The 12,554-nt window shown below is 40.0% G+C and overlaps 1 protein-coding gene across 2 annotated transcripts in view; it reads left to right on the top strand.

Moving 5' to 3' along the window:
* LARS2 (leucyl-tRNA synthetase 2, mitochondrial) overlaps positions 1-12,554 on the top strand; it is an 85,617-nt gene that overhangs the window by 48,972 nt on the left and 24,091 nt on the right. For both annotated transcript variants that reach the window (XM_027892429.1, XM_027892439.1), the window contains exons 12-14: positions 52-335; positions 3,555-3,653; positions 6,478-6,615. In XM_027892429.1, the coding sequence (XP_027748230.1) occupies positions 52-335; positions 3,555-3,653; positions 6,478-6,615 (521 nt within the window). The remainder of the gene's footprint in view (positions 1-51; positions 336-3,554; positions 3,654-6,477; positions 6,616-12,554) is intronic.

Below are 12,554 nucleotides of genomic sequence, written 5' to 3'. Positions count from 1 at the left end.
TTTGTTTCTTCTGCTTCTCTTTTTTTTTTTTTTTTATCTTTTCTCAATCAGATCACTGGCATGACTCGGCAGGAGGCTTTGAAAGCTATTACTCAGCAGGCCAAAAATAAAAGAATAGGTGGAGACCTAACAAGTGACAAATTAAGAGACTGGTTAATATCTCGACAGCGGTACTGGGGAACTCCTATTCCAGTCATTCACTGCCAGGCGTGCGGCACCGTTCCCGTACCTTATGAAGACTTACCGGTGGTGTTGCCCAATGTAACCACCTTCACAGGAAAGGGAGCCTCTCCTTTAGAAAGTGCTCTTGACTGGGTGAACTGTTCCTGTCCAAGGTAAGCCAGTGCTGCATTTGCTGCAGTTGGGGAGAGATCGCTTTGCACCTGCCTGTTTCTTGGGCTGTTCCCCTCAGTGTTGGCGACTGACTGCTCTGAGACAGGTGACTGCTCCAGAATGATGTTTAGTCTGACTCGGCATAGGGATTTTTTTCCTATGTACTCTGTAAAACTCCTTTTTTGCAACACAAACACCTACGGCTATTTTTTCATAAACAAGCTGAAGCAAAACTCACTGGTTTTAAGTTGGAGGAAAGGAAAAAGGAAAACCTGAATGATTTTCTCCCTGCTTCCCATTTCTTAACAGTATTTCTCACTTCATTTACTACAGTTATTTTAATTATCTTTCACCACCAGTGTTCATGTGAAGCTTATGATGATTATTAAATTATGTCCTTTTGTTAGGGAAACGAACATTGTGTTCATTTTCTTGCAATAGTCCAACAATAGAGAGTTCCCTCAGCTATATAAATCTTGATCATGAAGAATTACATGCATTATACATTACAGATAACAGCATATAATTCAGATTGAAGGAGATAGTAAGTATATGCATCTTGTCAGTGCTGTAAGCCTTATTGTTTGTATGTAGTCCAGCTTTTTAAGAAATAAAACAACCTAAATTAAGTAGTGAAAGATATGTTGTGAAAATCAGTTGTGTAATCTTGAGAGCTGCTTCGATACTCTGTACGCTGAAGTTTGCATAAAGACTCTTTTGAAGGAACTGGTACAACATGAGGTGTATCAGAGACGTTTTTCATCAGCAGTGTAATGCAGTGCTGCTGCTAACAGACTGACCAAATGAGAAGTATGTTACCAGGCTGCCAGGCAGGGGAATCAGACATTAAAATGACAATACGTCTCTCTTCGTAACGCAGCAGATTCATAACATCTAACTTCATTTTAATATTTAAAAGGTAGAATATCAGCAGGGTTTTAATTTCTAATTAGGTAGCTTATGCACAGCACTTCCATGGTTTTCTGGGAACATGTAGTTTGACTTTTGTTGATAAGATGTATTTTTTGCAAAACAGACATTTTACTCCCACATTTCTGCATAGAAAATTTCTTCTCAGATGTGCCTATTGAAATTGCAGATAGTAATGTATTTTAAAGTGCAACTTTTGCAGTGAAACCTTACTAAATAAGATACACAGGTTTAGTAAAACCCCCAGAAATGCCTTGGTCTACAATTCTAATTTCAATGGAAAAATTTTCCTGATGTGACTGAAAGTCTCTGTCTGCACTCTTAGCTTCCCCCACAACCTTAATTACAAAATTATTTTGTTATTTACCAGTCAGTAATATACTTTTGATGGATAGCAAATTCTTATGATTTCTGTATAGTTATTGTGGCTGCCCTACTTAGAAGTTAGTCAAGGGCATTTGTTGAGTCAGAAATAAAGGATTATTTTGTCAGCCTAAAATGTGATAGTTTGATGAAATCCACCTTTTTTTTTAAATTCTCACCTTTATTTGACTTCTTAATTCTCATTTATTTGACAGCTATCTTCAGTATTGCTCATCCACGTCTGCTACAGTTTCAAATCGTTTGAGCTATTGCTTTTGTGTGCGTAGTCATCCTTGCTTTTCCTTGCTCTAAGAAGTTACATCATCCCTGCCTTTGATCCTTCTCTCCAGTAATAGGGGGTTTTATTAGTTGCATTTAATATCTAGAATTAATAAGGAAAGCCAGCTGGAAAGATACAACAGTCTGAGTATTTAAGTGACCATAATGTTAGCAATCATAAATGGGAGAGATGCCCAAGTTATTCATTGTTATACAAGTCCAGGTAATTGTGTTAGTCGTCTGAAGATTGTCTAATGAGATTACAGTATTGTGCTTGTAATCACAGTATTGATATAAATTGTATAAACTTTGAAAGATGCTCATGCTGTCTCTGTGTTAGTGAACCATGTCCATTTAGAGCACAGAGGCATGAAGCAGATGTAATTATGGGTCAGTTAATGTATTCTTGCTTTTGACTGAAAAGCCATTCTTTTTCAATGCAGTACAATATTCTTTTACATTGGCCAAGTCTTTGCTTATATGTACAATTTAATAGAATTATTATTCTACATTAAAAAGCAGTTAGAAGTAAAATTCCTTTACTGCACTATTCCCATTGAAAGAAGAACTTGCTGGTAGAGAAGGACCAGGGGCAGAGAAAGTGAAGAAAAATGTTAAGTGGTGATGCTCTCTCTAAACTTGCCTTGGCAAGCCGAGCTGAAGATTGAGACAGACAGGCAGATACATGTTGCAGCTCAGTCATCAGGCCTGATCAGAGACTAAATATGCAATTGAAAAATATTAAATAGCCAGTCCCCATCTATTATGTATACTTATCACACACATACATACAATTATAAACTGCATACATTTCCTACATGCAGCCAATGGCATTTATATATGAGTGTCACAGGTTACAAAGTTCCACTGAAATTAGAATAATCCCATTGTTTTAACAGTAAGAGTTTTACAAGGGATGCTTTACAACAAATGGAAATTTATTAAATGTGATTATTGGCTTCTGCAAACAATTAATATTCAAGGAGAAATTACCAGAAAGTAACTTGAGCATCTAAAATCTATTTTAAAACTTTTTCTTAGAGCTGCCAATATAATTGTAATAAAAAATTAATTTATATAATCACAAATTAAAATTGTGCTACAAGGTCTAGGAGAGATTTGCTACATGTCAGTGAAAGCTGAAATTAAACTAAGTTAATTTTTTCTAGAGATAATAAATGGAATCTGCAAAGACATTTTTGTATAGACAAGCAGTGAGAGGCAACCACCTGCTCCTTCTGCTAAATGTTTATAAAGTTATTTGTCTGCTGGCACCTAACTAATGTGATATATATTCAGTACCCATTAGCTTTATGGCAGAGTACACTTGTCCATGCTTTGTTTCTTTTAAAATGGCAATTCTAAAAAATTCCAGGAACATATGATCAAGAGGGCTGTCCAGTGCAGTGCTCTTTTCTGCTATTGCTGGATATGATGGATATTCAGGCTTCTTTTTGGTTTGCATTTTGTATGTTTTGGGAGGGGGAGGGAAGGAGCGCGCCCTGTTGTTGATGTTGAGTTTTTCTGAACATGTCACTTTTCAGACCGTTTCAGACCCCTTCAGTTTTCAGTCTAAACGTCTTTGTGGCAGGTTTTTTCCAAGCTTGTCACTTACCTAAAAATAGCTTTTCTCCTTCTCTCTTGCTCAGGTGTAAGGCAGCAGCACGGCGAGAAGTCGATACCATGGATACATTTGTTGACTCTGCTTGGTACTACCTGAGGTACACCGACCCTCACAACACAGACAGGTGAGGGCTGCAGGCACAGGGCCGTCAGGGGCAAGCCTGCTGCACAGAAAAGAAGGGAAGGAAGAGACCAGATAATCAGGTGCTTCCAGCTTCTAAATGCCTTTACAGATGAGGATGTAAACTCCCACACCGCCCTCATTATGTGCCTGCCCCCTGGCTTGAGCACAGCGCAGGGGAGATGTTGTGGCTTATCCCCAGCTGGCATCTGAGTACCACATTGCTGCTGACGCACTCACCCCTCCTCTCCCTGTGGGCTGGGGAGGAATCAGGAGGAGAAAAAAAAGTAAAACTCATGGGCTGGGATAAGAACAGTTTAGTAATTGAAACAAAGTAAAATATTGTAATAAAAAGGATTGGGAGAGAGAGAGAAAACTCAAGAAAAACAAGTGATGCACAATACAACTGCACACCACCTGCTGACTGATGCCCAGCCCTTCCACGAGCAGCAACTGCGCCTCCCAGACAACTTCCCCAGTTTATATACTGGGCATGACTGCCTGGGGTATGGAATATTCCTTTGACCAGTTCAGGTTAGCTGTCCTAGCCATAGTTCCTCCCAGCTTCTTTTGCCACCTGCTCACTGATAGAGCATGGGATACTGAGAATCCTTGGCTTAGAGGAAGCACTGCTGAGCGACAATCAATGCATCAGTACGTTATCAACATTATTCTCATACTGAATTCAAAGCACAGCTCTGTACCAGTTAGTAGGAAGAAAATAAACTCTATCACAGCCCAAACCAGGGCAGTAGACTAGGAGCTGGTCTAAAAATGTGGCATTTGGTTGCTCCCACGCCAGGAGATGTACAAGGGCAGGATGTGTAGACGCTACTGTGTAAGCACAGGAGCTACAGGGCAAGGGGCAGAAGTTTGCACAAAAGCACATTATGGGGCAGGGCACAGAGGAAATAATCAGATGAGGAGCTGAAAATAGTCCTTAGTGGAGGGTTCCATCAGGAATAACAGGCGGCCTGCCATGACTCTCTGAGACTGTGGTAAGTTGCATGGAGTGTATCCTCCCTGGCAATGCACTGAGCAGTTCAGTGTGTGGACAGACAGTGCTGTTACACTGGTGAGAAGAGGAATAGTCCAGTGTAACATCCAGCTGCCAAGAACAGCACCTTCATTTTTCTCCTTTCAAATTCCAATGACTCTTCTTACTTCCTTGTGAGCAGACCTCAAGTGAAGTGGCATCACAGCAAGCTCCTGCTGTGTCAGCACTTCCACTACATGCCAAATTAACAAAAGGAGATTTTTCATGTGCTATTCACTGGTGGCTGGAGAGTGTGGGAAGGCAGATGTAGTTATTTACCTGTTTTTCCGCTTCATAGTCTGCCTTTAGTAGCGCTGCTTGATAGCTTTGTTTTTGCCAAAGAGGAATTAGTGTAACATCCCTATTAAGTGGTTTGTGGAAGACAAAAAAGAGTTGCATTTTAAAATATTGATACCACATGAAGGGCTGTTTGGGTGAGTATTTATTTATTGTGCAGAGCAGTGTCTGAGAACAGACCCAGTGACTTAATATAGCTGGGCCAATTATTTTTTTTATATTGGCAGCACTAGTTTAGTTAAACTAAAGACAAATCTTTTGCAAATACTATTATTTCATGCTAATTTTAATTATTCTCTAGATAGCATGAATATATTATTATTACTGAGTTAGGCAGACTGCTTTCTGTCCAGTGACAATTTAAAATACTTTTTTGTGCGCGGACAAGAGGGACTTTTCCAGAAGTTGAAGAAGAAATAGTCAGATGTAACATTCAGCTGTCAAAGTAACAGCTTAGGGTAGCTAAATCTGGTTTATATTGAAATGAGAATGTTTATATGGTCTACTGCAATAAATTGCTACCTGCATTTGATCTATTTAGTTAGTTTTTTTAGCTAAGCTAGGCACATGTAAACCCTTCATTTCCATGAGCCGTATTTCACTGGTCTGCAATTGGCAAGAATTACTCTACTGATTTTGGAACGCTATGAACAAGTTAGTTTTGATTTGTTCCTCTAAAGACATGAATCCCAGGTCCATTATTTGCTTCTGGGCTGATCTGTGAGGAAAAACGTGTTGCTACTACAAAAATGACAGATGAAATAATTAGACAGACTGACAAAACAAGTAGATACAAATGTTAGAACAGGGTCATAGAGAAGAACTTCTATACAAATGGTATTTTTGAGGCGAGAGCCCATTACAAGAGACATGACAGTATGTAATGAAGCAGTAAGCAATGCTAGGAAACCATGCAGGTGATCTCCAACGACATAATAAATATGCTGTAAATGACAAATTTACTGTCATTTCATCGAGCATTTCAGTTGGAGTGCGGTGACCCAACTGACTCTATGGGGGTTCTGCCGCCTTAAACTGCGCCATTGCCCCCTAATGGCAACAGTGCAAACCTCCGATTAAAAAAATCAACTTTTTTTGAGTGGACATGCCTTTTGTCTTTCACTCTAATATATTTGTATATATAACCTGATAAATGCTAAAAAATTTAAAGCTAGCCACAGGGTATTTATTTAAAAAGTCGTTTAATGAGCAGGCAAATCTTTTTATCACTTTCTCAGGTAATATATGTGAAGTCTTAGTTGCTCACCTGAAATATAGGAAAATAGTCTCTTCGTGGAACTGCATCTCAGTGGAAATTAAATTTTTGTCTAGAATAAGCATTTCACTTTGTAAAACATTATAGCAAAATGAAAGTTTTATCACATATGTATTGCTCTTGGCAAACAGAGTTGTCTAGTCAAGTATGATGAGCTACTTTGGTAGCACTGGTCTTTCCTTTCTACATTGTATTTTTTCTGTAATTTTGTTTTTTCAGGCCCTTTAATAGTGACTTAGCAGACTACTGGATGCCTGTGGATTTGTACATCGGAGGAAAGGAGCATGCAGTTATGCACTTATTCTATGCAAGGTTTTTCAGCCATTTTTGCCATGATCTAAAGATGACAAAACACAAGTAAGCCTTATATAATTCTGTAAAAGTCTTCCATATTACATATGACTAGTGAGAGTATTAGTGAACATTGTTGCAATGGTAGGACTACACTGAATAAGCCTGAATTTTCCTACTTTGTCAGTACTTGGTTTCTCATAGTCAGTTGTAATTTCTGTATGTGTACATACATAACATTTTTATTGCAAGAGTATTAACTGGCTCAAAGCAAGTGATAAAATGCTGCTGTAGTTGTTCAGCCTGCAAAAGCATGCATAAACTAGTAACTTTAGGGATTCTGACTAGTGCTATTATTTCAAATTAAGTAACTTCCTGCCAGTAATACCATTCATTTCAGTGGAACCATGCATATGTAGGAAACTAAGCACTTCTATAATTCACTGTAGCATTGGAGCTGAACAATGCAAAACACCTTTTGATAAGCAAAAGCAGTATGTTTATCTGCTGTCAATTTGTTTTAGAGGTAAAGTTTGATGCTGGAAGGTGAGTCATCTGTTCTGTTCTTTGGCCTCTTGGATAGGTTCTTAGCTTAACATCCCCATTGCTACTGAAATTCTGCCCTTTTGTACCTCAAAATGTCATCCCAGGAATGCCTCAGCTTGGAGGATACTAATGTCAGAACAATGAAATGCTGCCCCATGCTCTCTCCTGTTCTCCCAAACGTAGAGAGGATTGAATAAATTGAATCAATATGAGTGACCCCATGAGAAGAACTGCTCAGTAATTTCTCAACTGGCAACTCATATAAGTTCATTCTGTACAAGTATTCCCTCTAAAAACTTGATGTAAAAGAGGAGCCTACATATATATGGCACTGAACTTGCTCAAATGCAGTAGTTTTGCTCCAAAACAAGAATTTAAGCACCTTTGAGCCAGAAGAAGATGGACTAGTTAGTGGAGCCAAGCAGACTGTTTCCCCAAGTTATTTCATAATAATTTGATGAAAATAGACAAGGTGTTTTCATGACTCCTTCTTGCCTGCAAACAGTTTGCAGTGAATAGTGTATTTGAAATTTTGGATGTAGACTGTTTGTGTTCCCTCTGTTGCCTCCAGCTTCTGCAGCTGCAGCAGGAAGGCTAGTTCTTCTCATGGAGTGGACCCTTTCTCTCAGAAGCACCATTCCTTTAAGCAGAGAATTTCAGAGCTTTCCCTTGCAAGAAAATTTAGGCTTATTAATGCTACAAAAGACTTTACAATCCTAATCCATCAGCCATCTAGTGGAGCTGTAACACACAGCAGCAAAATGTTCTCTTGCTAGCCGAATACTTCCGACTCTCCCAATGACATTAGCTGTGGCTGAAATATTGTCAATATAAAGTGAGATCACAGAGCGGGGGAAATGTTGTTGCAAAGTAAATGGTCCACTTTGGTGTGCAACAAAATAGGGAGGCTTTCAACCTTAAGCACCAAAAGCAGTGCAAGGAAAGTGCAAGTGAGGATGGGCTACCACTGGAGAAATGTGGAAGCATTGACTGGGCAGGCAAAGTTGAATTAGGGAAGGCCATAGCTCATCTAGAATTGAAACTGATGAAGAACGTGAAGGCAGTAAAAAAGATTTCTGCAGATACATCAAGGAAAATGTCGGCCTGAGGCAAAATCAAAGAGCCTAAGTAGCAAAGAACAGCCTTTGCCTTGGCATTTCCTGTCAGGATGTGTGCTTAGCAGGAGAGTTTAAAGAAGAGAGATACTCCCCACTGTAAAGTAGGATCAAGTTAGGGATCACTTAAGTAAACCAGACACATACAAGTTCTAGGCACGTGGATGACAAGGTGAGTGGGAGCAGCCACCATGGATTTACCAAGAGAAAATTATGTCCAACTTAATCTGCTTTCCTTCTATGGTGGGATGATTCCATCTGAGGATGATGAGAGAGCTGTGCATATCTTTTATGACTTTAACAAGGCTTTTAACAAATTCTCCCATGGCATCCTTGTAGTCTGACTGGGGAGGTACAGGCTGAGTGGGTGGACTGCAGTATGGATAGAAAAAGCTGTTTAGACTATCCGATTCAAAGGGTCAATGTTCAAAGTTAGCTGTTTGCAAGTGGTATTCCTCTGAGACCAGCTATATTTCCCATCTTCAGCAATAACCTTGGCAATGCAACAAAGTGCTCACCCTCAACAGGTTCATTATCACTGCACACTGAGAAAAGCCATGCTGTGCCGAGGACTTTGATGAGGGGAAAAGCAGGTCAGAAATCTGAAGACAAGATTCTGGATTGGACATGGAGCAGATTACCCACAGAACTGGGGCTGTACCATCTGTTTGGGGAGGATTGCAACAGAGAAGGGTTTTAGGAGTCCTGATGAACAGGAAGTTACATGTGAGTCAGCGTGACAGTCTGTTCCACTGCAGTAGCAAAACCATGTCCAGCTTTGGTTATCTCTGCTCATCATTCAGGAAGGCACATCTGGAATACTGTGTCTAGTTTTGAGCTGTCCCCCCCTCTCCCCCTTCCCAGTGTGAGAGACATTGTCAAACTGGATCTTGGGGATGAGCACTGAGATATTCAGGGAGTGCAGCATATGGCAGAGAAAGAGAGTCAAAGGGAGCTGGGTGTGTTCCCCATGGAGAAGAGAAGCCTAAGGAGGGAATGTAATTCAGTCTACTGCTACCTAAAGGAGGTTTATAGATAAGATAGAACCAGACTGAGAGATGTACAGAGAAAGGACAGGAGTAACAGTCACAGACTGCAGCAAGGTTCAGCTGGACAGAAGGAAAATAGTTTTGACTATGAAGGTGATGAGACTGGAATGATTTGACCACATTGTGGCATTTCCATCATCAGATATTTTTAAAACTCAGCCCGATGGGACCCTGAACAACCCGAAGTTAGGTGTGATGTCAGAAAAGAGTTGCATCAAATGACTTCCAATTTAAAGACTCTCTGATTCTGCAGTTGTATTAATTTGGAATGTGTTTTGTTCACCCTCAGCTGTGGCAGAGCAGTAGCACAAAAGCTGTGTGTGTACTGTAGACTGGTCTAAATATGGTAGATTGCAGAAAAAAAACTCTTTAATTTTAAAAAAATCTAGTGACAGCAGAAAAAATTTAAAATTGCTTTCTGTAGAAGCAGTTTGCAAGACTATGAAGAATTACTTTAATGCCATATACAATCTCAAGAACTGTTGCACATGTGAAGATATGTTACAGCACTGCCCTGCAGGTTTGTTGTATGAACTGCTTCAATTAGGATGATTGTAACAAATTCATCCTCATGCACAAAAATGTTTGCTTGCTTTAGCTCTGTGCAAGTTACTGCATTAGGTGCTTTGAAGCCATGAAGTCAGATTAGGATTTTGTTTTGATATGGAAATTATAACTGCTTTAAAAATATTTCCATGTGTTTTAAATGTTTTAGCATTGGTCAGAAGCCACTTTTGCTCAGTCTTCTGTTTGAACTGCTCAAGGGCTAGTCTCAGAGATTGGAAAAATGTGATTAGAAAGAACAGGCTTATCGTTAGGAAGCTCAAAAGTCTTGGTTTCGAAACCCACAGCTCTGGGGGAAAACACTAAAATGTTAAAAAACACTGCCCCCTAGTGCGTTTTCAATCCTTCTCTAGTAGCTTAGGTCTTGTTCCCTGGTTAAATTAAGAAAATTCTGCTATATCTTGGTTAATGAGAGCTGCCACTATTTAAAGTGTTATCTAGCATCCTTACAAATTTTTATGATTCCCCTATTTCTCTATAGTAATTTTTCATTTTGATAGGTTTTCTTCGTGGAAATTTTCATTGTTAGGCTCCTGTCCTCTGACTTTCAAATCCATTGAAATATCTCCTGCTAGTCTTTAATTCTGTACTAATGGCTATTAACATAATAACGTGGTTGCAAACAGATATTAAAAATCTATAGTGTAGATTTTCAAAGGAATCTCTTCAAATATGATGTAATGATTATTGTTGTAGAAATATTACAGGCAGCATGGATAATAACATAGGCATTTACAGAAATCACACATGCTTTCATAAGAAATTTAAGTGTTTGTAGGCATTTAAAATTGTAAAGGTGTCAATGTAGCTTAAATATCCTCTGAACATGAGGCACAATCATTTATTTTATTTTTTAATGGATTGGGCTGAAGATGGTGGAAGCTGTTGCTCATTTCCTCAGTAATGACAAGGCAGAATAAATGGCACCCTCTGGGTACTCGTACACATGATCTCAGATTAAGGCCAAATTGATGTCAATTTGTTTTAGCAGTCTGGTCTGTAAAGTGCATTGGTTCTATAATTAATTCACAAGCCAGTGAGCCCTCCCAGCTGTGACCACCACTGGGAGAGGGGCCAGGTAGGCAGCTGGGGCCAGCAAACTCCTCATCTGTTCCAGCTTAATCCACCATGGTGAGTGTGTGCTGACACACTCGGTTACACCTGCTCAACTGTATTACTGCAAATACGAGTTACACAGAATCTGGTCCTTCCCTAGACTTCAGTAATCAGCTCTGTCTGATGCATAATTTGGAAATGGAATCTTGCACATTCTCCCTGAAGGATTCTAAAGCAATAAAAGCGTTTATTGTTGCTGTTAAGTCAGCAGATTTGACTGTGATAGAGAGCAAATCTGCTGAGTAAGAAGGCACTTTTTTCATATAATGCATTACGAAATAAAAGAAAATATGTGTGTGACAAAAATAGCTTGTTCTGTGAAGGAAGGATGTTAGAGCTGCTCTGCATTCATTTGGGACTTTTATCACTAGTGCTGATTTTAAGTAAAAGCACTCAGCTGTTGACTATGTAGAATCTTGAATGTTCAATATTGTATCATCTTCTTTCTGCCTAAAACGATCAGCTTCCACATTCTCCAATTGCTTCCACGAGGTTGCTGTGTTGTTACAGCTAGATCTAACATCAGGTTTCACAGCCTCGTGAACTCAGCTGATAGTTACTGACCAAGGTCTTGTCTTTACTCCAGGGCACAGCATTAGGCTCTCTCGGCCTTTCTAAAGGTGCACAGTGCAAATAACATGCGGTGAGCCCTTGCTAGGGTTATCCCCTCTTCTGAATCCACTGTTTATAACTGTGGCAGGCTCCACAGAGTCCTTCCAGCTGGGTCATTTGTAGTTGGATTGAAAGTTCTGCTCGCCTTGCACAGAGCAAAGCAAAGAGCATGAGGACATGGCACTGAGCAGGAGTTCCTGATCTGTCAGTCATACTTGCCCTACTATCCATTGCAGGGTCCTCTATATAGGGATGAGTCTATCACAGAAATGAACCTGTACATGAACGTTACAGAAGGGGAAAAGATGGATTACACACATCATGGCAAGCACAGCTGATCCTTCTCAGAAGTGTCAGACAGAGTTCAGGTGGGACATACAACATGATCAAAAGCTGCGCACGACCAAGGTCTCTGTGCTCACACTTCAGCATGAGCACAAACCAACTTCACAGACTGCTGAAGGCTTATGCCATTCCAGCATACTGACAATCTGAAATGTGATTAAACATTCAGAGAAACTCCAGACACCTCTTTGTTTACTGTGTCAGTGATGTCAATGTGCCTGAAGATGGCTTAATTTTCGTTGTTCACAGTGGTTTGGATCAGGAGGTATTTATGATGCCATGACTGGGTGCTGCAGTATTTAGATCAGAATTTCATCACACCTGCTGTGCTGTGGCCCCTCGGCAGTTCCCTTCCGTAACCAGGCAGCTCATTGCTGTCTTCAGAGGGGAAGGTTTGAGGTGTGAGGTTTTATTCATGTAAATCCGAGTGTAACTCTGCATGTGAACATGAGATGGAGCCACCACAACACTGGCAAAATCACTGTGCATTTCGGGAGACATTCAGTGAAGGGCTTAATTTGTTCCTGAGCCCTGTGTTTATTAGATGGGCTCTGGCTTTCTCATTTTGGGCATGTCTCCATTCTCCTGCGGTCTCCCATTAGGAACACGGGGGGGAGTTCCCCATACTTGGTAATGTATTTTGTATTGCATTTTTGTA

The sequence above is a fragment of the Empidonax traillii genome, unplaced genomic scaffold (assembly GCF_003031625.1).
Source record: "Empidonax traillii isolate 1590-97213 ecotype Southwest subspecies unplaced genomic scaffold, ASM303162v1 scaffold14:size4059594, whole genome shotgun sequence".
Lineage (NCBI taxonomy): Eukaryota > Metazoa > Chordata > Aves > Passeriformes > Tyrannidae > Empidonax > Empidonax traillii.
The sequence above is the reverse complement of the archived record's forward strand: the minus strand, read 5'-3'. Positions and strand labels throughout refer to the sequence as shown.